The sequence below is a fragment of the Schistocerca gregaria genome, chromosome 2, assembly GCF_023897955.1.
Source record: "Schistocerca gregaria isolate iqSchGreg1 chromosome 2, iqSchGreg1.2, whole genome shotgun sequence".
Taxonomy (NCBI): domain Eukaryota; kingdom Metazoa; phylum Arthropoda; class Insecta; order Orthoptera; family Acrididae; genus Schistocerca; species Schistocerca gregaria.
This window is the reverse complement of record NC_064921.1, coordinates 426,928,774-426,954,369: the sequence shown is the minus strand read 5'-3', so window position 1 is coordinate 426,954,369 and position 25,596 is coordinate 426,928,774. Positions and strand designations below refer to the sequence as shown.

Genomic DNA, 25,596 nt, shown 5'->3' with positions numbered 1-25,596 from the left:
GGTGGAATCGTGCGCGCGCTCGCTCTGTCAGTCATAACTTGAGCGTGCGTCGTTGTCCCTCTGTTGGCGTTTTTAACGCCTCGGCGCTTTGTTGGTAACACACGTTCTTCTGTAGGCAATGGCATTATGATTCCTTCAGCGGTTTTTGTTTTACAGCCTCTGGCTGGTTCTTTCTGAATGCACCTTAGTTCTAGCTGATCGCCGCAGTTCTCTTTGCAAAGGAAAACACTACGCGTCATTTTTTTCTAAAAGGCTACTAAATAATATGCTCAAATCTTATATAAACTAAACTCTGTCAGTTAAACATACTGTAGATAGTAACGACACATTACATATTAGTACTATGTTTGGTGATCAGTGAACACAATTCGTCAATACTTTTGAGATTTATGCTATAAGAAACGATGTATATTTTTCTCTACCTCTCCTGCTTCGACGTAACTAATTTAAGTTACCCCGTCTAGCTCAGATCCAGGGTACGCTCCTGGTCGTCGTTATTTATTTACCACGCCAAACCGTTATCACCTGTGTCGTGTATCTCACTTAAATGACGTGAGTATTCTTTCTTTTTAACTCTAAGCCATTAGCTACACCGACATAGAAATATAAACAAGAAAAGGGACGGTGATGTAGAAGTTAGCAGTTATCTGTTAGTTTCCGGGCGGGATGGGGTGACGGTCCCCAGCACGAATCCGTCTGGCGGATTAGTGTCGAGGTCATGTGTGTCGGCCAATCAGTGGATGGTTTTTAAGGCGGTTTTCCATCTGCCTCGGCGAATGCGGGCCGGTTCCCCTTATTCTGCATCAGTTACACTATCGTTAGAGTATTTGTGTCCGCGATTTTGAAGTCGCCTCACCTAGACACCACTGAATTCCAGGTAGTGGCTCTCATTTTAGCAGCTTAATATGTTATGTGCTTCCTTACCGTCAGCGAACTTTTAGTCCTTTGCAGTAAAATTAAAACTGTATACCTAAGCAATGTGAACTATGGCGGTTTGTCCGAAAAATAACAACAGAGAATGTCTGAAGGTGGTGGCGAGTCATTTTATATTTCATTCATTTATTTCATTAACAGTACCTAGTAACGCACCGCCTTGAAATGTAAGGTAGGTCGGATGCTTCTGAATCTAATAACAAAGACTTCTCATTGTTACAGTCTTATTTGAATACAGTTGTTAATGATTTTTTAAAATAATATAAAGAACATAATATATAAAGATTTCTCTGAGGTTATAGCGAATTGAACGCTTAACAGTTGTTAAAATGGCTCCATATAATTTGTTTCTACCTAGTTGATGAAAATGTAATTTATACAATGCAAATGTCAAAGAAAAATTAAAAAAAAGAAAAAGAAAATGTAGTACAACGAGCGTGGTTAAGAATAATTTGTAATATATAGTGGGAAGTGATATGCTGTATTTAGATGAGTAATACAGTCTGAGTAGCATATTGGTTAGTAATGCCATATTTCTATCAATTTCAGATGAGCAGGTCTCGGTACAACCTCGAGCCATTCTCATCTGAAACGGTTTGCGCTAATGTATGTTTACACAGATTATACAGATTAAATGCTAATTGAGCACTTCATACATGGAATAAATGAATTTTAGCTTCACATGAAAAATACACTTATGTATTGCGAGTAGAGAAAGGAGCAGAAACATGATGCGGAGGCTGACGCATGAACGCTTGTTGATGTCTGTGGGTCTAGATGGCGCGGATGAAGTGGCGGCCTTCAAACGCGGCTTCCATTGCCTCGAGGTCAGTTGACTTCCGTCCTGCTTACCACAAACGCTGCTAGTGTTGGCTGCTGCGCGCCTGGCAACGCCCATTGTTTGCGTCGTCTCATCTCTGGATGAAAATCTGCACAGCCTGAGGTATGAGAAGCATCTCTGATCATAGCACCTTGCTGGTACCTAGCAAGCGAAATATGATGTTTGTTTAGTATGTGTATTTTATTGCGCTCATCATAATCGTTTGCACCCTTTAATACTGATATGCGGCGTTGCATTGGTAGGTGCCTCTCAAATAAAGAAGTGTAGCGAATCAATACTGGCTGTCACAAGCAGAATATCCGGATCTGCCACTCCTTACAACGAATTTAGAAGCAAATCCAACGGATGTATTACGCAAGAACCGAGTGACGACTGCTAACACGCGACTGCAGATTGAAACGAAACGCTGAATCGACTCGCGATAAATTCGAACATCGCTTATTCCGGATGTCACAGACCGTTGCTCAAGTTATTTCCTCAGAAAAAACGATATGCCTATCTCTTTTGGTTAAAATTCGTTGTAGACGAACTGACAAGCGAGAGCTGACAGTGATTCTTCTGTTTCTCCCCGCGTACAGAGTACATCATCACTTTTTCAAGCTTGTACCTTAGACGTCATCTCTTTCTGTTTCCCTATTTTGGGTCTCAAATTTCGTACCATTTGCAATCTTCACGTCTCCGAACAAGCATGTAATATGTTTCTTGAAATTTTGCTAATGGTCAAAAGATCGAAACTGGGGTCAAAGCAGACCTCTGAAATAGTTAACTACGAACTGCATTTGCAATGTCATGGTAGCCGAAATATCTCCTAAACAGGAGAAAGTGAGGTCTAATTTAGTTATAGTCCTTGAATAAGTCTCTCAAGACTAAACATTTTCCTCCCAAAACTTTGAAGGTATGTAGTACATTTTCAATGACAATTTTCATTGTCCGTATGTGTTGAACAAAGCATAAGGAAAGTAACAGACCTTTTGTTGGATAACCGATGTGCTTAAAAACCCCTAAACGTAGAGATTTTTATAACTGTAACAGTAGAAATACCAGGTTTTATAGATGACAATTAGAGTTTTTTGCTTGGAAAACATCACAGATAACATTTACCTGCTTCGTTCATATTATTCCCGGGTAATTTGCCAAACGTATTTCTCATAAGCTTCTACTTTTTCCTAATCTAGGTTTGAGAGAGGAGATCGGGCTTACTTCACCTTGAATCCCGTAAAATAGCGAGTCAAAACCATGGAGCGAATGATAAACTGTTTTGGTGAAAAGAATGTACTGTAGGAAGACTATATTCGATAGACTATCAATCACAAGAAAGTGTTCCTGTATTATTCCTTCATAAGCAGTTTAATAAATTGTTTTTTGGGCATGACATATCCAAGCAGTCTATGACTACAGCTTTGTACACTGCTATACACTTTGTATTTATACCGTGGCTTTGAGGTCCGTGTCAGGTGCTAAACCGACATTAACACATTTCGATCCATTGGCTCTCGCAAAAAACTGAACATCGCCTGGTCTAAACTATAAATAGCTCGGAACATTTACAATCGTTCATACAGCTGTAAAATATATTACGCTACAGTACAATAGGCTCGTCGTTCAATCTTACAGTTTAATCTCACGTAAAATTATGCTATGTACGTCTTTAACCACGTTACGTAACGCAAGAGGCAAATGAGGTTCCTGTGCTCGCCGGGGTGTTTCTTCTTTATGAAAACCATACTTTTGTTTCCTCTTTCGTTTCAAGTAATTCTAAAGCAACGACCATTTAGTGAGAAAAAAATTGTTGGAGGACATCTGAGTTACGTTAACATAGTGGATATAATTGCAATATTATTTAACTTAATTGGTGTGGGCTACAAAATTTTTACACATAAATAGAAGCGTCTTTTATTACAGTTGAATACAGGGTAAAACTTTGATATAAAACACTCTCTGTGACGAATATAAAGTGCAGAGTCTCTTGGTATCTAAGTGAAAAGAGCTGATTCGTGAGGAAACCTTTTAGAAAAGTTCAATTAAGTAGCTGCTGACTCTGACAGTCCTTAAAATGATCTAGAAATTGGTTAGGTTGAGTGGAATTGATCATTTATTATGTTGTACGGCAGAGCTGCAGAATTCTGACGCACCCTTGCACAATTTGGTGCTCTCACATTTCGTAGAGAAGTAAGTGACACTGTGACATATATTTACAGGCACAGGTTAACAATTTTAAGAATCCAACTGGATGACTGTACTTGTTATCTTGGTCAACAACATCGCTAATCCAGCTGTACTCTACATTTTTCATACAGATGTGTGACAGTATATTGTTTTGTGACTGCAGCTTGGTTGCACAATTGTCTTAATACACAGTATGTCGCTTAAATATCAAACAGTTGGTGCTATATTTGGGCCAATTCATACGAATTAATATCTTGAGTGAAACGACTGCTTTACAGAAATTTACTGATTAACTTATGTTTCTTTTGCCGGTAATTACATTGTATAGTTATAATAGCAAACTGGGAAACTCATGCCCATTCTGATTAACAAGTTCTTTCGTCTCATCTCTTGCACACTATATTGGCAATGTCTGCGCGATAACACTGAGGGAGGTACTGTACTGTCGCACAGTGTCTGAGTTTTTTCAGGTTCATACTGGTCACCTCTGTTGCCTTCATATATCGTCATATAGACAAACAGTCCCCAAGCCACTATACAGCGCAAGGCGTAGGGTAGATCAAATCAACGTCAGATTACCCTTGTTGCACTCTTTTCGTGTCTGGAGCGACAGTAAAGTAACTTACTGCCTGCTTACGCACCCGGCTCTTTCTCCATAACGTTATCAAGACCGCTACACGAGTCATAAAGAGGACAGCAGAACTGTTGCACAAACTGCCTCTTTTGTAAACCCTCTTCGCCAGTTTTGTAAAGGCCTCGTCGCTACTGCTGTGGAGACCGAGTTGCCACTGTTGTTGTGGCAGGACGAGTTTGTGAGTTCGTGACACCGCATAAGGTGCAGTAAGACAATTTCTTCCTGCCACCATTACACAGCTATTACCCAGGATTACAATAATCCAACAAATCAATAATAAAGTCACAAAAATAAGTTAGAAAGGTTTACTGATGTTTGTAACTTGTTGAATAATTAAGTCTGCAACACTGCTTGTACGAGCACAAAAAAGGCCCTCAATGGCTAAGTGCAAATAATCTATCACAAAGTAAAAGTAGGAGTTTGAGGAAACTAAGTATACTATTTTAAAGTCAGTTAGTACGCGGCTGTTATCATACCGTTGTGTTTCAGCGAGACCTATCTTATCTTTTCTTCTAAGTTTTTGTGTTGTGACATGACACTAAAGTTTACTCAGTGTCACTGTGTACACCCATAAAAATAATTATCAAAGATATTGGTAGTCAGGAAATACACGTCTTTGATTTCTATGTGTGGTTTCATTATCAGGCTCAGAATAACGTTTTTGAGTATTTCAGGCAGTTCCGGAGAGTAATAGTTTCTCATTGCTTTACTGTGTCAGTTAAAAGTGCGGCACTTTCTTCAAAAGCTCCATTAACCTAGAGGAAGCAATAGGAACTCGCTCAGAATGAAGACAGTGTAGCATTACATGAGTATGTCCAATATACTCGGACCTACTTTGCATCGCGTGAGTGTAGGGGAGTCGAAACAAGTAGTAACCCATGATGTCATATCAACTCGACATTTTTTTTAAACATGTAATTCACTTCTAAATTTTATTGGTTATTGGCAGAGTAAAGAATTTAATTATGTTCAGCGTTTAATTCGAGTGCGGATCTTCTGTAACTTTCGTGAGTGGGCATAGAATTAGTAATATACAACCAGAGTTGATTTAAAAATTATTCTAGGGAACCACTGCCCGACTTTGGTGCAAACAAATCGCGCGTGATTTCTCGAACATCGGCGCGGTGTTTAAGACACGTCGCTGGATATAGGGCGTTATCGTCGCGTGTAGGATTCAGTAACATTAATCGCAATTTACGAACATTAGCTTCATAATAACTATCAAAGACTTATATGAGTGGCATAGTAATCGTCTTGATGCTTAAAGCAAAAGAGAAGCGATTTACTGTCGGGATGCGACAAATATTAATCATTGCATAGTCAGCTTGTTGATACGTTGCTTAGCAACGCATAAACGGACAGTGATAGAATTACTGAAACGATCTTTTAAGTATCAATGACCACTACACGCTCATCAGAAACAAATAACTCTGTGAGTGACTTCTGGATTGGATGAGTTTTTTTCATTTCAGCTAATTGGTATTAATAAACTTCTTTCGAGGTCGTAACTTCATCAGTGGTGTCGCGCTCATTCAGTTTAGTAAATCGATAGATAGTACTAGCTACGCTACTATTTATAGTTTTAAAAGAAAAGAGAGCACATACCTGTCCTCTTATACTTCTAACTGAGCATTCTAAATATTTTACATTATGATGACAGGACGAAACGGATATCGCAAGAAGACTTACACTATGTATGGTATAAAGATTTAGAGGTAACATAACCTAAATGGTGGATAACAGTAGTAGTTGCAGCAGAAAAGAAGCACTTACACAAGGTCACGAAAAGTTTAAAGTGACGTCTCTGAAGCCAATGAACGTCAACGAAGGCGTGAGAAAGAAGAAGAAGAGGAGAAAGAAAGTGGCAGGGACGATTGAGAAGTGTAAAGAGAAAGAAGGTTAACTGGGATACGATGAAGGCACTCGTTTTACTGTTTTACAGAGAGATAACAAGCTTTTGTGCATCCTCCAGCTTTTTGTTGTGTGACAAGACTTTCCACTGCGCGCGGTGTTCAAGATAGCTTAAACGAAAGGCGGACAGCAACTGCAGGGCAGTAATTTGCGAATGGTTTTGTTACTTGAACTGGCTGTACTAGGGTACTGCATAAGTGATACCTTGTATTAAGACTATGATGAGATGGAAGGTACCTGATCGTTGACATGGGGAATAGTGAAGTTCGGTAGAAAGAGTGAATGCGCAAGTGTACTATCACTTCCTGTGGAAATATATTCCGAAATTTCTGGAGGCCTAAGAGACAATCTGAAATTTTCCTCCATTTAGCTACAGTATTTTCTGTCCAGTTGGACGTGCTTATCCACTGTTTTCTGATGTGAAATTGGGCTCATTCCATGCCAATTCAACGCCCCTCTCAACCTGACCCTCACGGAATTCTTTCAGGTTTCCTGCATTCAGTGACCCAGATAATAGATGAAAAAAATACCAATTTGCAGATGTGTATTACTACTGTGAAGAAAGTTACAGCTCTGCAAAATTTGGAATTAGTGAGAAATTTATATGATTATGTCACAACATAAGTGACTGTAATTCTGGTTCTAATTCAGTTACAGCAATGACAATGGTACCATTGGAAACCTAAGGAATAGACCTTTACATTGATACATGGCAGGTTTCAGAGAATTTTCATACTAAATGTCATTGATGTAGATTGACCTTGACCTTTGATCCTGAATATCTCAAAACACGCCATCTTCAATTTTTTAGAAAAAAAATATGATTAATTGCTCCAGTATGTTACTAGGACCTCTCCGAATTCCTTTAGCGGTCGATCATCGCGAATAGCGATAGCTTTATTGCTGTTAATTCGCGAATAGCGATAGCATTATTGCTGTTGTTTTGGTAAAAAGACTTTACAAATAAAGTCCAGTGGAGCTTGTCCACACTCATATTGACTGTCTACAACTTTAATACACACTGACGCTGGGGTTCCAATCCCACGTTGCCGTACCAGTACCATCGGCGCCTAATGTCAAGTCATACCACTAACACTATAAACAACGAAAATCCTGCAGCGCACCGTCTGAACGTCATTCCTACAAAACTGGGTACCCCTACGGCAAACAGTTTTCGGTCTAAGTGGTTCAAGTAACGAACATTTAATTATAACACAGACACTCAAATGAGAAAGTTGGTGGAAGTAAAATATATGCCACCCAAAAACCAAAATTATGCGCCAGCTTCATACACATCTCGGAATTCGTTCCATTGGTACGAAGAACGGAAACAGATCTGTTTTCGGTTTACTAGTGTTGCGGAATAACTAACACAGTCGTCGTTTTGTACTCTCCAACAAAATGACTGTCAGGGCGCAGCATTGCTTGAGCATTTCGAGAACTGCATCTAGGCACCAAAACTATAGGTAATGGCAGAGTGGGAATGTTCATCACCTTGTCAAAATTCTGGTCACAAGGAAATGATTTCGCTTCCGAGTGAGACTTCTAGTTTCTTCTACAGAAGTTACAGCTGCAGTTGCTGCTCCACAGTACTTATAAAATCATACACCCAAACGTATTTCAATTGCAAGAGCTTATTCCAAGAGAACCAGACCTCATCTGTCAACAATCCAATGAAAATAGGCACTATTTAAGGCTTCACGCAAAACAAAAAATCTTGGGAAGACGTTAAAATTTATTTAGATTAGGGGACACGCTGAAATCAATCATAATTAAATAATCGAACACTTAGCGGTGATGGTCACACATGTAGGCACACTTAAGGATGCTTACTTACAGTCATTGTTCATAAAGGACACAGGAGTTCAAGTCGTTAGTGGAAATATGGGTATCAAGTGTCGAAGTGACATTGTCTGCATAACATTTAAGATTGAATGAGTTCCCAGTCCTTTCCATCTAATTCTTACTCAGAGCAGCTATATCAAATATAAATCATATTTTCTCCGCAATTTCGCTCTATGCGAACCAGCTAATGAAATTCTTACACTAGTTGATCAGGCTTTATTAACCACTAGACACTGATGTGACAATCTTCCATCAATGGGATGTGCTATTTCACAAGGATAGTAAAGTTTTTAAAGATGCATATCCTAATACACTAAAAGATGGCTACATCGCCCACAGGCCAAAAACCAAACAAAACAAAAAAGAAAGAACCTGACAAAAGCACCTGCTTCCTTGACGTACTGTGAGCATACTTGCTGCTTTGCAGAAGTTGCGCTCAGGGGCCTGGGAGTATTGTTAATTTCCTGTACTACGTCTGAAGTGCTGAGTTTTGAACGGGCCTTAAAATCTCCTATCGAATACATGATCAGTGAGATATAACAGAGGAAGACTGCTCCATGTGATGAACACCACTCTCGCGTTGACTTGTGCGTCTTCAGAGACGTGGTTCACGGTGAGTGACGTGATGATTCGTAATAATTATAGTTGTTCTACTACTTGTGAAATAATAACTTCGACACTACGGCCTGTCTCCTCAACCACAATAGCATGTGACATACGCAAATTAAATAACAGCTTGATCTATGAAGATCTGACGTGATTGATCTGTGTAGAAATTTAAGAGACATGACAGTAAGTGAACTATCTGGTAGTTCTATACATGGCGCCATGAACTGAAGTTGTGACCGTAGCTTACGTAGTGCTATTAATTACTGGCATGATACAATTCCATCGACAAACAGGCCGAAGCCTTTCTACCATTTTTGACTTTTGAGATTGTTATATCTGCATAAGCTAACCGCGTCTCGCCAGAATCAGTGCATGAGTGAGGTAAATTTCATAGCTCATACTTCATCTGTTAGATCTCAGTGATGAGGATTGTAACTCCAGTTTACGAACTTTAAGAAACCAAAGCATCTATATTGAATAAGTGGAACGGTATTTGGATTCAGTAAGCCTTGGACAACCTCACTTATTAATGATAAAAAAGCTTGCATATCTCATTAAACATTGCTCGAGATGAAAAAGTTACATGATTCACTCTGTTTAAAACTGCCTGATATTAAATGTACTTACTTTAGCTCTTAGTATGTTGACTACTATTCTGGAATCTTTTGTTATTTTTTCAGGTGAAGCGTACACAACAGTATGGAATCACCCATCGAAACTCGACCACCGCCTCCTTCTTGGATCAATCAGAAATTCATAGAATCTGTAATGATAAATAAAGCTGGAAAAAAAATATGTGTAGATTCAATTAACGTACAGTACGCTTGTCCGGAAGGAGTTGGCTATACAAGTTTGCTGTTCAGAGTAACTGTCCTTCTGAAGGGGGAAGATAACGAAGAAAAGGAGAAAAACGAATCACTGCTAGTCAAAACTGTTCTTGATTTTGGTCCGATGAAGGAACTGATGGAAAATTGTCACGTGTTCAGAACAGAGACGCAGATGCTGCATGAGGTGCTGCCGCAGATCCACAAAATTTTGGCGTCGTTGGAGGGCGAGGACTTTCAGCCGCTGACAGCTCGCTGCTACGGTTGGGGTCAGCAACCGGCAGACTTCCTTGTGTTGGAGGACCTGTCAACAGCCGGCTTCAGGATTGCTGAGGGGGGACGGCCTCTGGACTACCAGCACTGCAAGATGGTCCTCCGAGCATACGCCAGATTACATGCCGCCTCGGCGTTTCTACTCGACAAACAGCCACATTACAAGAGCGTGTTCGCTAGCAGTACGTTTACAGACAAGCGTACTCAGGACTATTTCAGATCAATAGGGTCTAAGATCATGTCTGCACTGGCAGATGAACTGAGCAAGTGTCCAGGGTATGAGAAGTATTCTGTAAAATGCCGCGGATTTATAGGCCGATATGCTGACAGTATATTCGAATTATTTGAGCGAGTGAAGGAGGAGACCAAGCTACCTGTACTGGTCCATGGTGACTGCTGGAAAAACAACGTGATGTTTAAGTACGTGGAGGGAGCACTGTCAGATGTCAGACTTGTTGACTTTCAGGTTAGAATACCTCAAAACTTTTGTTACATGTTCTTTCTTCATGAAGCTTAACTCTTCTTCCAGTAACTGTATGATTAGACGTACCATGTCTCATGTGCGGCTGGTCCTGGCGGAGGTTCGAGTCCTCCCTCGGGCATGGGCGTGTGTTTTTGTCCTTAGGATGATTTAGATTAAGTAGTCTGTAAGCTTAGGGACTGATGACCTTAGCAGTTAAGTCCCGTAAGATTTCACATACATCTGAAGATATTTTGTACCATGCCTCTAATAAAATAGATTATTTAGACGGAGAGTTGGAGACGTCGGTCGGCAAATACAAAATGGCCTGTACGTCCCCCAGCGTTAACAGTTTTGGACTTTTACCTGTGTGGTACATTTAATAAGTTGATTACAAGGGAGCAGTGACGCCCCTCAAAAATAAAAAATGCCATACAACGCCGGCCTAAGCAAAGTCCAGATGAAATTCAATGTGCAGTAATGAATCCCTCGAATCGCTTTAAGCCAGTGCAAAAAGTCAACATTATGAGAACTTGATTTGACAGTTACAGCACTAAACTCACGAACCGTGCCTGAGCTACGTGTGGTCATGCACTGAGGCAGTAGGACGGGCGTTTATGAAACCCCTTCTCTTGACGACAAGACGATAGTTTGTGGCGTTGTTCTGTTCTTAATGTCAAGTTCCATGCAACATGTCACTGGCGTCATCTTGTTAGGCTTTTCCAAAGCCACAGAAAAAGCGTACAATTAAAAGAAATTCACAGTCCTAATGGCAACTAAAATTACTTACATTCGTCAGAAAATTCTCCGTTTTGCGCTCTTTAACTTAGATCCATTTATTTATTCGTTCTGAATGTGTCTGTGATGCTCTGTCCTAGCTGCCTCGCTGTGCATACTCACGCATTGCCAAAAATAAAAATTGTGTTCTGCTGCAAATAATTGTTTGTTTGATGTTGAGCCTTCAGAATGTTTACCTTATGACGCACTGTAATATGCCTGAACGATATATCAATTTTTAACATGTTTCGCTCTGTTGGTGACACGATCACAACGTTTTAGCAAGTAAATGCCTTAAGTTTTTTGGACTTGAAACATATAGTCTAGCCTTTGGTACCATGCTGAGTACCCTCTGCCATGCACTTTACAGTGTTTGCAGCGTGTGTAGATATAAATAATCGCGGGAAAAGCCCACTGTGCGTCAACTGTTGTACCTGATGGCCATCGCTTTTTGATTTTTAGCAAACGACCTGAATATGGGTTACTTGAAACCACGAATTGTTTCACACTGTCGGTGTTAATATGCCTTCAAATTTTTGTCGCTGCACTTGGAAGGGGAAAGAACACCTAAGACAAAGCGAAAGCGGAGACCAAGAATTAAAGAACTAAAGAGATGATCGCGAAGCTATCCAGGGGCTGTTTCACAATAGGATAACGCTCGCCCACATACCGCTGTTGTAACCCAACATTCTCTACAGAGTTGCCTTGTGCCGATGATACAAGTATAGCTATCACACCCAACAGACAAGCATTAACTGGTGAAATTGTAAACGATGTTTTTCAGGAAAACCATTAAGTGATTCTCTGCAAATGTGCTCTCATTAAACTTTGACAAAACACAGTATACACAGTTCCACACAGTAAATGGAATGACACCATTAATAAGTATAGACTTCGATCAGAAATCGGTAGCCAAGTTAGAATATTCAAAATTTCTAGGTGTATGCATTGATTAGGGGTTCAACTGGAAAAACCACACTGAGGATCTGCTGAAACGTTTCAGTTCAACTACTTATGCTATTAGGTTCATTGCAAATTTTGGCGATATACATCTCAGTAAATTAGCTTACCACGCCTATTTTCATTCTCTGTTTTCGTGTGGCATCATATCCTGGGGTAACTCGTCATTGAGTAAAAGAGTGTCCATTGCACAAATGCGTGTAATCAGAATAATTGCTGGAACTCATCCAAGATCATCCCGCAGACACTTATTTAAAGAGCTGGAGATCTTCACTGTGGCTTCACAATATATATATTCACTTATGAAATTTGTTGTTAACAATCCCAAAGAATTCAGAAGTAATAGCAGTGTACATTTCTACAACACTAGGAGAAAGGATGATCTCCACTACTCAAGGTTAAATGTAACTTTGGCTCAGAAGGGGGTAAATTATGCTGCCACTAAAGTCTTTTGTCACTTACCTAATAGTATCAAAAGTCTGACAGATAGCCACATAGCATTTACATGGAAATTAAAAGAATTTCTTAATGGCTACTCCTTCTACTCATTAGATGAATTTTTGGATATAGTAAGTGGGTAAATTAAAAGAAAATATTAAGTGTCACGTAATAATTTGTGTAATGTAATATCTTGTATAGACAACTTTTATTAACCTGACACGTTCCACATCATTACGAAGTGTCGTATTGATGATCTATGGAACAAGTACTAATCTAATCTAATCTGAATCCAAACGAGCACATATGGGACGTCACTGGAGGACGACTCCAGCGTCATCCACAACCAGCATCAAGCGTCCCTGTATTGACCGCCAAATGCTACGGTCGAGGAACTCCATTCCACAAATCGACATCCGGGACCAGCACCACACAATGTACGAAGTTTACGTGCTTGCTTTCAGCATTCTGGCGGTTACACTGTTTATTACAGAACCGGCAATTCACCTTTGGAATGGCTTCTCTCGTGTTTACATTAACCTGTGATCTTGTAATGTTAATACAATATGTTACCTACACAATTGTATTGTTTGCTTCTGTGATTTTTTCCATCAGTGTAGTTACATTTTAGCATATGTACTATAAACGAGCGTTAATGGGCATGTTTGCAGGTGTCATACGTGACCAGTCCGGCCTCGGATCTGCAGTACTTCCTGTACGCGAACGCCAGTGAAGAGGTCCACCGCCACCACATGGATGACCTTCTGTGCGAGTACCACAACACGCTGTCGGGCATCCTACGGCGCCTGGATATGCAGCAGGAAGCTGAGGGCTTCACTTTAGAGGAGCTGAAACGGGACATGGACCGCTGTCTAGTTATGGGATTTCTCTTCAGCTGCATGAGCGGCTTTGCTCTGACTTCTGAAAAATACGGTGTAGAATACGTGAAGGCATTCAACGATCCAGAGCACGCCGACGAAGCTCTCGCAAAGATCTTCAAAAATCCTTATTCGTTATCCTACATGAAATACCTGACGCCAATTTTTGACAGTAAAGGTATTTTATGACAATTTGTAGCACGTATAACTATTAAGATTCAAATAATCTAACAGTTTGTAAATTTCTGCCTTACACGTTCTACTACCTCACTGTAGGCTATGAGTAGGTGGACATGATGTCTTGCAGGGGAGTGCCTACTGTGTTACGTGATCAATTCGCATTTATTTCTTGAGGATTTGTATTTAAGTAGTAGGGCAACTCTTGTACTCCAAAAGCCCTTTAAAATATGCCTGGTATCTTTTTATGCCATGGATTGTTTTCAATATACTGATATCGAGAGAGTTCTAGATGAAATAATTTCAAACGTTGCTGTCATTTACGAATCCTTCAACGGTTGTCGAAAAGATATAGCGACATTTCTATGCTGGTGACCACTGGTACAACAGTAATCGTGTACTGAGTAACAGAATAAATCTTATGTTGTATGTCAATCACTGAAGGCGAAATTTAGGGGGAGTGTTGTACCTGGAGGATACTGGATCTAGGAGCACAGTCCTCGTCGGCGGTTTAATCTAGTGACTGAGCTTAGAAACCGAAGGACTGATCACTAGAAACCGTCATAAATGCTACCGGCATTTTCCACTGTTTTTGTTATCGTGAGACATGAGATTGTGCTCTGTATGCAGCGTTTATAAATATTAATAATTCTAGATATTTGTGGGCATAATACATATTAAAGCTATTTAATGGCTATTGTTAATTCATTTACAGAGTTTCACACAGAGTAAAATTCTGTATATTTTCCAAACCAGTCATGTAACGTGTGGATAGTGAAGCCGTACATAGTAGGTCGTGCACCACCTTGTACCTTGAAACGTAATAACATCTTCTATCACGGAAAAGTTGTATTTGTAAATGAACGGAGCTCGTTTCGTGTCATCAATCTTCACTCTCTTTAAAATGGAAATCTATGTTCGCTGTCAATAGCCTCTGTTTCAACATATTATTAAATTATAACTGGTTCCTACTAATACTTCTTAATTTGATTTCACTTACAGATTATTGAAGTGAAGTAGAGAAATAATGTAACATAAAGACTATTGAAAATAGTATTGACAAGACCTCCCCAACCGAAACACTTTTAAATTTGAATAGAATATTTGGTCCTTGGTTATATCACCATGTTGTACCTTGGAACAGTGTTTTATGTTTAAATAAACGTTATTTTTCCGGAGTAATTATTTTTAATTTCAGAAAAAATGCAGGACATATAAACTGAATGTCATCATTTCATAATGGAATAAGAAAATATATCAAACTTTTATTACAGGGGTGACTGGAGGCAAAAGGCTGAAAATGTTCCAACGAACAACACTCTCCCCTATTGCTTGGCAGGCACAACATTCACTGCCACCAAGTTACGAAGGCAAACAAAAGCGAACAAGCGTCACTGAACCAGACTTCCCTCAACTTTAAATGGTAAGCTAACGCCAGCGAACTGCATTCCACCGTGTTCGGTTTGCATTCACTGGAAGAATTCGGTCGTGTTCCGCTGTTTGCTTGTCTTTTAGCGAACCATCAAAGGAAGTTCGTCTATTTTTTGTTTCGGAGCTAGCAGTATAGAAGATTTTCGTCTGGTATTTTGTCTACTTTTGTGGTTTACATCAGTTGCCCAATCGATGGAGTGGTATGAAGAGAGCATGACGTTCCTGATAGAAAAGTATAGATATCATGGGAGCTTCTGGACTCCAATTAAAATAAAATGGTTGGTACAAAATTTCCGGGGCACTCAAAGATGCAAGAGGGGAGTTCAAAATGACTGTAAATTCATCATTGCTTGAATATGGTGGGAACGGAGTGAATGAGCACTACCTTTGTAGTTCTTTTTATCAAAGAGAAAAAAATGTAATAGATTTTCTTGAAAGTAAAAAAGTGCTAATTTTGCATCAAGTATGCTACTTAAAATTAAAAATTAAGAAAGATTTGATAATTCTCTTCTTTATGTTGATGGTAGTTGTAATTGAATGGCTGATATGTCATTGTTATACTAGAGATTTCTGGTGGCGAACAGAAATGATTTACGTACGAATACCGTGCGTGCTCTCTGACAAACTATAGAGCACATTTTATCAAGTAGCCCGTACTATTGAAGTTCGACCCATACTCAACCTAAAATGTACTGGCTGGCCATTCTAGGCTCATTAGCTAGAATTATCGGGAATCCCTACAATCTTTAACCCTAAATGGAACAAATATAAAGTACTCTCACTCAGCAAAGCTAGAAGTAATAGAAATGAAGTCCCATGCTTCTTGACAGGGCTGAGGAGAACGATGCGGGAGACCGCACCGCAGTACTAGGCAAGGTTCTGATGGAGGTGGTTTGCTCTTCCCTTCCTCCGACCGTAATGGGGATGAATGATAATGATGAAAGCGGCACAACCAACACCCAGTCATCTCTGGGCAGGTGAAAATCCCTGACCCCGTCGTGAATCGAACCCGGGACCCCGTGATCGGGAAGCGAGAACGCTACTGCGACTCCACGAGCTGCGGACTGTAGAAGTAATAACAGATGAAAATATAAATTGGACTGCGCACGTAACTGCAATGCGCAAGAAAGCATAAGCATCTCTCCATGCGCTACAAAAATATAGAAGGCTCTTCCCTCTTGAGGTGAAAAAGAAGCTTGTACAGACATTTATGATTAAAGCCATGCTATCCTGCAAAGATTTTCTCAGGAAAGCCCTAGCCGCCTGGAATTGGTTATGTCTACTTGTGTTCGACTCTTTGATCACATTTCATCACAGCATGTACAGCTATCCTTGCTGCATGCAGACAAGGGCGAAGATTTCCATACCTTCCGTCATATGGACGAACACTGTCTCTCATGTCTCTCCTCGATCTTAACGCTCTTGTATGAACATGGCAGACACAACAGTTCTCATCAGAGAAAAATCCTTTCTAACCGCATGTTCAGCTATATTCTCGAAGTCCTTCTCAGTAGCAAGAACCCTACTTCGTAATACACCACTGCAGTATCTTAGAGAAATGATCCACATCTCCAGCTTCAGAATACAGTTAATGATACACCTGCTAAAGCAACAATAACGATTACCATTGTTCCTGTACATACTCTTTACTGTTGTACATCCTTCTCTCCAACCAGCTTTTCCTCGTATCACGGTATCCTTAGCTGGTGCAGTCTTGAATATCCTTTCCTCAGAAAGTGCCATATCGGAAACATCTATTTTGGATACCTATAAATTCTTTTTATATCTGTCACTATAATTATTGTCATTATTTTGTTATTATTATTAGTATTATTATTATTAGTGGCAGTAAGAGTACAAGTACTACCAATTCAAAATTGGTTCAAATGGCTCTGAGCACTATGGGACTTAACATATGAGGTCATCAGTCCCCTAGACTTAGAACTACTTAAACCTAACTAACGTAAGGACATCACACATACCATGCCCGAGGTGGGATTCGAACCTGCGACCTTAGCAGCAGTGCGGTTCCGGACTGAAGCGCCTAGAACCGCTCGGCCACAACTGCCAGTATTAACTTCATTAGTTCATGGTATACTTATTCACACTGCGCTATAGACACTTATACTGTTTGTCATATTAACACTTGTATTTTTTAGGTACCTGTGATGCAAGAAAAGTTTTGTATGTGTGAAACTCCGGTCCGATGTAACAGATGGTTTGATGGCCTTAATCAGGTCGTCAAACGGGCGCACTTGGAGCAGGAGAGGCAGCACAGGACATTTTGATTTTCCACTGTGTGTACTTTATCAAATAAATTCATAAAACTTTGTCAGCATTAATAGGAAGGATTCAGAATTCACACTCATATCAGTGGACATTTTATAATTTTTTTCACTTACTATTGGCTTTGTTGCTATAGATACACTTTCCTTCATAAGTAAGAGAGATTCTTCGATGAATTTTGCACAGCATACAAACCATACTTACACGTTTATGAAACTCTGGTATTTAATTTATGAAAAAATGAATGAGCTGTTGCATTTTAATCTTCATGTTTAGAAAAACCTCAAATTTTATAGTTAATTATCTCAATGTTTACCACAGGTTTTAATCGATTTGGAAAATTCTAGAGTTTTGCATTAAGGAGTTTGTGTTTAATAAGCATACCAAGTTTGAAAGTAACAGGATATTTATTTTGCATGTTACATGGACCTAAGTTTAAAAATTTGTGTTTTGCGGAAAGTGGACGTTAAAGTTTCTGCTTGTATTTGACATTCTTTTGGAACTTTCCAGCACCATAAGCAGATTCTTTCTCATTTTTTAGATCAGTTTTCTTCCTTTTCACATTCCTATGACGCACTCTTCTTGATTTTATCACCTCCAAAAGTTATCTATGTGCTTTCACTATACGCTCTCTGTCTCTTGCACACAAAACTTTGATGCAGTTCACTCCTAGCTTAGTTCCCACTTTCTCTAAAACATATATTCTGCTTTGCACATCACCATTAAAATATGAAACTGCATCATAAACACCAATAGCAAATGCATTTCTTCCCCCCAAAATGGTTTTTGGAATTCTTACCCATACGCATTGCTTAAAACTTTCATTTGGGTCTTTGGGTACCCCCATGAAGACATTTCTTCAATAAGTTCATTTGCAATGTCCCTGAATGTAGTTTTGATGGCTTCCATTACAGCAGTTTGTAGAGAATTCTTGTGATGATATTCTTCACTTACAAATGACAGAAGAATGGTGTGCACAGGGGTGTAGTACACTTAAGACCAAATAACGTGCGTTATAGTCTCTCAAATATATACGTTTCATACATCAAACTATTTAGGAAGATTTGGGCTACTAAATGGGCATATTTTGAAAAAATGATTTTTAAAGATTTTTGACATCCTATCCATCCCCATTAAATAAATAAAACATAAAATAAATGTGACAGGTGTCCCCCTCCGTAAGTCTGTGGTCAATATGTCTGACTCCTATGCAGAAGGCTCGGGTTCGATTCGCACAAATGCCAGAAGTTTTGTCCTTGTTAGGAGGATTGGTACGGGGTGCACTCGGCCTCGTGAGGTCAGCTGAGGAGTGGCTTAATGAGAAGTAGCGGCTTCTAGCTCAAGAAAGCCGAGAACGTCTGGGAGAGTTTTGTGCTGACTGTCGACCCCAGCGCCCCCCATACCGCATTCAATGACGACATTGACATAGAATGACACGGTGGTCAGTCAGCCCAGATTAGCGCTTCAGGCCAGAACACGGAGCTTGCTTTGCTTAACATTCACAGGTCGTGTATACGAGGGGCTACCCAGAAAGTAACAGACATTTTAGTCTGTGGGCGTGGCAAGAGACGTCATCTTGGTGCCATAACATTCCTAGACGCTTTACGCATGCAGCGGTGATTAGCGTGTGGTCTGTGCCTCAGCTACAGTGTTTTCTGTGACGTGTTAAAATGTACTCTGCAATAGAAGATCACACCACTTGTGAGGTGCGTTCTGTGATTAGGGTTTTGTTGGCAAAAAACTACAAACCAACGGAAATTCATCGTGACGTTTGTGATATGTGCAGAAACGGAATAATGAGTGAAAGCTGAGTGATTCATGGTTCAATTTTTTTTAAATATGGTCGTACCAATATTCACTATGAAGACTGCAGTGGTAAGCCTAGCCTCATTACTGAGGAACTGGTGATGACAATCAACGACAAAATTCGTGAAAATCGTCGTTTCACGATTACGGAACTTTCGCGACATTTTACCCAAATCGCACTGTGTTTTCTGCGTGAAATTGTGGCGGAGAAGCTTGGTTACCACATATTTTGTACTAAGTCGGTGTCCAAAATCCTAACGGAAGCTCATTAGAAAAAATGGACAGACTGCAGTACCGCCTTCTTCGAAGACTACAGGGAAATTGGTAACAAACTTATCGGTCGTATCGTAACTGGGGACGAGACTTGAGTGAAGAATGTCACTTGTGGAAAGAAAAGACAGTCAACGAAATGATGACACGAGTTCTTTCAAGAAAAGAAGGAAATGTTTGCAAACGCTGTCAGCAAGAGAGACCTTTGCTGCTCTGTTTTGGGAGCTGAGGGAGTGATTCTTGCTGATTTCCTTGAACATGGTGGGAGTTGTAAAAACTGACGAAGTTAAGGCAGTCCATACTGAACAAGCGTCGGGGAAAACTTAGCTCCAAAGTTTCGGTTTTCACGACAACCCGCGACCACTTGCGTCCAATCATAGCCGAGAGTTGCTACAGAGATTCGGATGGTCATCCGCTATACAGCCCGGATTTGTCGCAGAGCATCTACCACCTCTTCCCAGCAATGAAGCCATAGCTCGCTACACAACGCTTTTATCCTGGTGCCGAACTGCATAACGGTATAAATCTGTGGTTGCAATCACAAGCGGCAGATATCTGCAGAGACAGTATTGAAAATCTTATGCCACGGCATGATAAGTGCCTCAGTTTGTATGCTGACTATGTACAAAAATAGCTTAAGAGTGTAATTTTAAAATGTACATAAACAACTTTGATTTTTCTATGTTGTTAATTTTTTACTTCAGAACGTCTGTTTCTTTCTGGATACCCCTAGTATATTTCGTATTTCATTACTTTATTGACGCTATCTTTCATACTCATACATTAATAAAAGTAGTGCTTAAAATTAGTCGTTTCCGTAGTGCAGATATCAGAAATTGTCTGAGATATAGCAGCTACTCACTTCCGAAACCGTCACTGATATAAACGTCTCCAATTGCTAACAGCCAGAATAAAAATATTAGCCTTTCTTCAGATTATGCAAGCTGTCGGTAATCAGTGTTCTGCTTTTAAATTTTCTCCACAGTTGTAATGAGAAGCCAGCGAAAAGCGACCAGTGACCTACGTGCAAAGTTGTGGAACAGTGATAGAGAAAGCTAGAACTGCAGTTCAGTGTTAAGTGCACTTCTACTACGCATTTGACGCTTACATAGAATTTGTGACACCAAAAATTATTCTTTTCCTATGCTCATTTGCTTACTTCATCGAAAACAGTGCTCTTTGTGATGAATATTAGCGTCCAGAAAGAACAAATCAGGGTTTGTTCGTTACCTTCTTTTCTCTACGTTCCCTCTAGTCTAAAAGCTTGTTCACAGAAGCAAATGAACGGTAGTGAACACTAGCGAGTATTCTGCAAATGTTCATCCCCTGATTTTCGCTTCCATTCATTCAGCTGTAAAACAAGATTTCTAAGTCTTTCGTCCTGCTGCTATTCTTTCCGACAAGAGCCATAGTTTTCATTACTCGAGTCACTGTCGTCTCTTCATTTATCCTCCTCCGTATCACTTTGTCCACTGGATTTTCGACGTAATTCCTTCCAATAATGAGTCTTTTATTCCCTCTCTCTCCCTCCCCCCCCCCTCTCTCTCCATGTGTGTGTGTGTGTGTGTGTGTAACCACTGATAAAGAAGATTTATTTCGACATTGACCTCATGAATGCGCTCTAACAGTAATAATTTCCCGACCATTAAGATTTTACGGTGTAAATGGTCTAATGACTTCATTCCGTTAGTTAAACAAAGAATATTTTATTCCTTTTTGGAATAACAATGTATCGGTCGCACTGGACGAAATGATTGAGTCTTACACTACTGGTCTCCAAGGTCACCGGACTTGATTGTATGTGATTATTTCCTGTTCATGTGCCTCCTTTAGCAACAACAATGAATGAACTGAAACATTGCATAACAACAGCTGTGGAAGCCATAACTCAAGAAATGCTCCCTGTAGTGGGGGTACAATTTGAATAATGCACTGACGTATGCTGTGAATCTCAAGTGGGCATATTTAACACCTATAAAAAGGTGTGAAAAAGTGTTTTGTTGAGTTTCCTGTTCATCAAAAACAAAGTTAATTGTTTATATTCATTAGTTTCAGAAATACAGATGTGCCAAATCGGATGATTTTTTTTGGTACACCCTGTACATTAAGTAGTGTCGTAAAGTGAAATGCAGTCACACAATGACAATAAGCGTTCAGCGATTTGATAATGCCATAACGGCATTTCTATTGCATTTTTTGATCATAATAAGGAAGCAACATTTAAATTAAGTTATGTATTTAAACGAATGAAAAATGAAACGTTCTACTTCAAAGCGCTGTCTGTAAATATCCAATGAGTGGAAGAATTAATGAAAGAATAGTCACATAATTTCATTTTCTGTAAGTAACTATGACCAGTCAGATATATGTTTGTTTCATTTTAGAGAGCAGGGGCGATTTCAGTACTACCAACTGGGATATTTATCATTGAAATAGTAACCAGTCTTCTCTTGTTTTCGTATAATATATTCTAGATAAAACTTAGTGGCTCTAATAAAGATTTCTTAAGTACTGGGGAATCAAGACGCCGTTTTCTAGAGTACATTTCGAATCACTAAAATATAATCTTGATACTCTGCTACTTCTTTGTATGGGTATATCGCAAGCTGTAAAAAAGTGAAATGAAACATCGACGGAAATATTTAAAAATATAAATTTTGTCACTGTATTCATGAATACACTAAGAAGCATCAACACTTATTTATAAAATTATATTCAGCAATAGTTTTCTACTAGCTTTTATGCAATAACGGAGACAGAGTTTAAATGATCTATAGTATGAATTGCTGAAATAACAATAAGATAGCCGTTCATAAGTAAAAATATGGAATATATCCTGATATTTTCTCAAAATAAATACTGTACATTGCCACATTAAGAAGTTCCTAAAAACGGACACTATGAATTTACATAATTTGGACACCAATAATGTTGGATCACAGGACAAAATGCTTACTCCATACAGAAAGAAACAATTTGTCTCAACTTGATTTCTAGTTTCCCATGGAACAAAGGGGCTCTGGACTGATGTTTATACTTCGGTGCGCCATAATAATTCTAATCAATGGAGTCCAATCAAAATTTAGCTTACAAAGGCTGCAGTGGAAGTCTAATGCGCTACCTCTAGAGCATGGAACTGCAACTTCATAATTTCCGAGTCAAATCATGGGAGCTTATGTTTGTATTTTAGCGCGTCACGGAGGCTACGGCCAGTATAGCATGTTCTATCAGCATTTGGCCTGCAAGAGCTTCGGTGGACGTACAATGCGCTGCCGTCCAAGCATGCAATTGCAATTTCATCGCGCGCGGGCTCCATTCCCTAATAATTACTGTCTGTAACTGCACGGAATCAGCATATCAACTATATTTAATGATTGTCGGATGCAAAATCTACTGCGAGAAATATTGTCATGTAGTTTCTTAGTGTTGTGAAGAAACTTGAGGGATTAGGGGGGCGTTTCTCGAAAAGAGAACAAATCAAGTATCATAGAAACATTTTTTTGCAGTTGTAACGGCTTCACAAGACACAGTAACCAATCAAAAAGCGAACTGTCGTAAATCTAAGTAACTGAAGATAAGCTTTAACTCTAGAGCACAAGAGCAGAATGCGATACGCAGTTACTGAAATATTTACTTTTCAGTACTTCACTGCAAAAGGAATATGTCGGAAAGAAGTCCAATCGACTAACATAAAAAGAGCTCTGCACTATACACAGTAAGAGTTAAAAGAAATATTTGTTCTTATCGTAAATAAGTACACTTTAACTGTATAGTTCAAGAGAGACTTACGATACACGGTTTAGAATATATGTATGTGTGTATCAGTAGTAGATCCAAACGGTTATTACACAAGTTAAAATAATAACTATACATCAAAATGAATTCGAATAAAGTACTGTAAAGAAATATGGGGACACCCATATTTTATCGTAAATACAAATATTAATAAATCGATTAAATACTTTAATTCCCTGCAAAGCAGAAGAGGTAGTATTTTGTTTCTGAAACATAGCAAATATTAAAAATATAATTTCTTTCGAAATTAACGAAAATGTAATTACAAATAGTGCCAAAAAAAGAATGCAATTCAAAATGCGCACCAAGAAATGGATCCCATCAGCCATTACCATTACGTAACTGGATGGAAAATTCTTCTTGAAAAAATTCTGAGGATATAGAACTGATAAAAATGATGTTAACTACCATTGTTACTTACCACACATTAAACATTTAATGATGAGACGTGGACTGAATTAGCACAATCACCTACCGTTAGCAGTACACAGGATAGAGAAGTATAAGGTACATATTTCTGGATCCAACTTACGATGATGCGCAGCCGACGGCATGTTATATCTGTGACGATTCTCTTTTATCTTTGCAGCTGGGAACACAAGGTGGCGCATACAGTTCTCGTCGATTTATATGAATCACTATACAAATTATTTGCGGCGTTACAGCCTCTCGCTAGCCCGCTGAACAAATTATTGCAATATTAATAGCCTCGCAGTAGCGTCGGGCTTAATATTAAACACTAAATATAATTATCTGACTCACAAAGACGTGGTTCCAAACCATCCGCGCTCGCCTTCTTTAACAATCTGACACCACAGTGTTTTTTTTATAAGAAAACACACTGATATTAGAAACAGAGCTTCTCTTCTCGCACTGATAACCGGGAGCTCAGAATTTCTCACCAGTTATATCAGGTAACATCCCTCTAATCAGCTCGAACTTCCGTGTGTTAATCGCTTGTGCTCACTTCCATATTGTTTCACTGTACTCTATAGGCTATATTCTCCGCCTTCTGACATCTATTTAATTACAGTTTACAGTGAAGTAACTAATATATCACATTTTACTGCACTCAGTATCTGCACCGACTAAAGTGTAAATTAAACAGGAACGACTCTAAAACAAAACTTTCGACTGTCTGACAAAAGAGGCTCATGCGTAACATTGTCAGTGTAGAATAAGTAGAAAGACTAACATTGGTAGTTTAGACATACAAAACGTTGAACGAATTTCACAAGATAACACAAACAAGAAATCGGTGACATAGTATTTCACTGCAAAAGCTCAGATATCCCTTCCAAAGGCATTTCCGTGGATAACTGTGTCGTGCTGAAACTTTTTTTTTTCTTTTTAGCACAGGACAACGTACTACGTCATTTCGGCTATATAGTGTGTTCAGGCAAAGAGGTGCTTAATTCCCAGCAACAGGACTACCACTGTCAGCTATCCTGGCAAATGAAAAGTCGGTGGCCCTGCTCCGAACACTTAACTCTCAGTACTTGGTTGTGTGGAGGTCACTACTGATATCAAAGGAATGCAGCTGCGCTGAACACTTTTCGACTCACGACAAGTAGAATACGGGCAAAGTGGTGGCACGGCAGTGTGGAGCACAAATTTATCGCGGTCGTGTGATGGACCGGTCGTAATAGCAAGCACAATAGCAAATAATTCATTCGCCATGGTGGTCAAGCTCTGTTGGTTTAAACAAAATAGCCACACTGCCTAAAGAGGAAGAAATGTGTTTATTTTGTATTTGACTCAAGTCACATAAATAATATCTTTACCTATTTTTAAATTTTTAGCAAACCATATCAGATGAAGAAAGTAAAGTGGGAGATTAAAATAGTGGAAAACTAAAAAACTAATTAATCTAACTTACATACATAAGTAAGCAGTAACCACACCAATCTTTAAACATGGAACCAGAAAAGACTGTAACAACTACAGAGGTATCTCTTTAATCAGCGTTGTGGGTAAAATCTTCTCAGGTATTGTTGAAAGGAAAGTGCGAGTATTAGTTGAGGACAAATTTGATGAAAATCAGTGTGGGTTTAGGCCTCTTAGAGGTTGCCAGGACCAGATCTTTAGCTTACGGCAAATAATGGAGAAGTGTTATGAGTGGAACAGGGAATTGTATCTATGCTTTATAGATCTAGAAAAGGCATATGACCGGGTTCCCAGGAGGAAGTTATTGTCTGTTCTACGAGATTATGGAACAGGAGGCAAACTTTTGCAAGCAATTAAAGGTCTTTACATGGATAGTCAGGCAGAAGTTAGAGTTG

At 39.3% G+C, this 25,596-nt stretch overlaps 2 protein-coding genes across 2 annotated transcripts in view; both read left to right on the top strand.

Moving 5' to 3' along the window:
* Positions 1–1,736: 1,736 nt before the first annotated feature.
* Positions 1,737–14,904, top strand: LOC126324148 (uncharacterized). The gene is made up of 3 exons (XM_049994939.1): positions 1,737–1,876; positions 9,620–10,502; positions 13,343–14,904. Exons 2-3 carry the CDS (start codon positions 9,639–9,641, stop codon positions 13,736–13,738), a joined length of 1,260 nt encoding a protein of 419 aa, XP_049850896.1. The 5' UTR covers positions 1,737–1,876; positions 9,620–9,638; the 3' UTR covers positions 13,739–14,904.
* A 126-nt stretch (positions 14,905–15,030) lies between these two features.
* The window catches only part of LOC126335813 (uncharacterized), a 101,891-nt gene continuing 91,325 nt past the window's right edge, over positions 15,031–25,596 (top strand). The window contains exon 1 of the mRNA XM_049999278.1: positions 15,031–15,149. The gene's annotated coding sequence lies outside the window, so the exon portion shown is untranslated. The remainder of the gene's footprint in view (positions 15,150–25,596) is intronic.

What these genes read in the sequence shown, in the direction of transcription:
- LOC126324148 (XM_049994939.1), top strand. Translation starts at nt 9,639, where the DNA reads ATGGAATCACCCATCGAAACTCGACCACCGCCTCCTTCTTGGATCAAT. An exon ending in TCAGACTTGTTGACTTTCAG is followed by an intron (nt 10,503 to 13,342) that starts GTTAGAATACCT and finishes GCATGTTTGCAG; the next exon opens with GTGTCATACGTGACCAGTCC.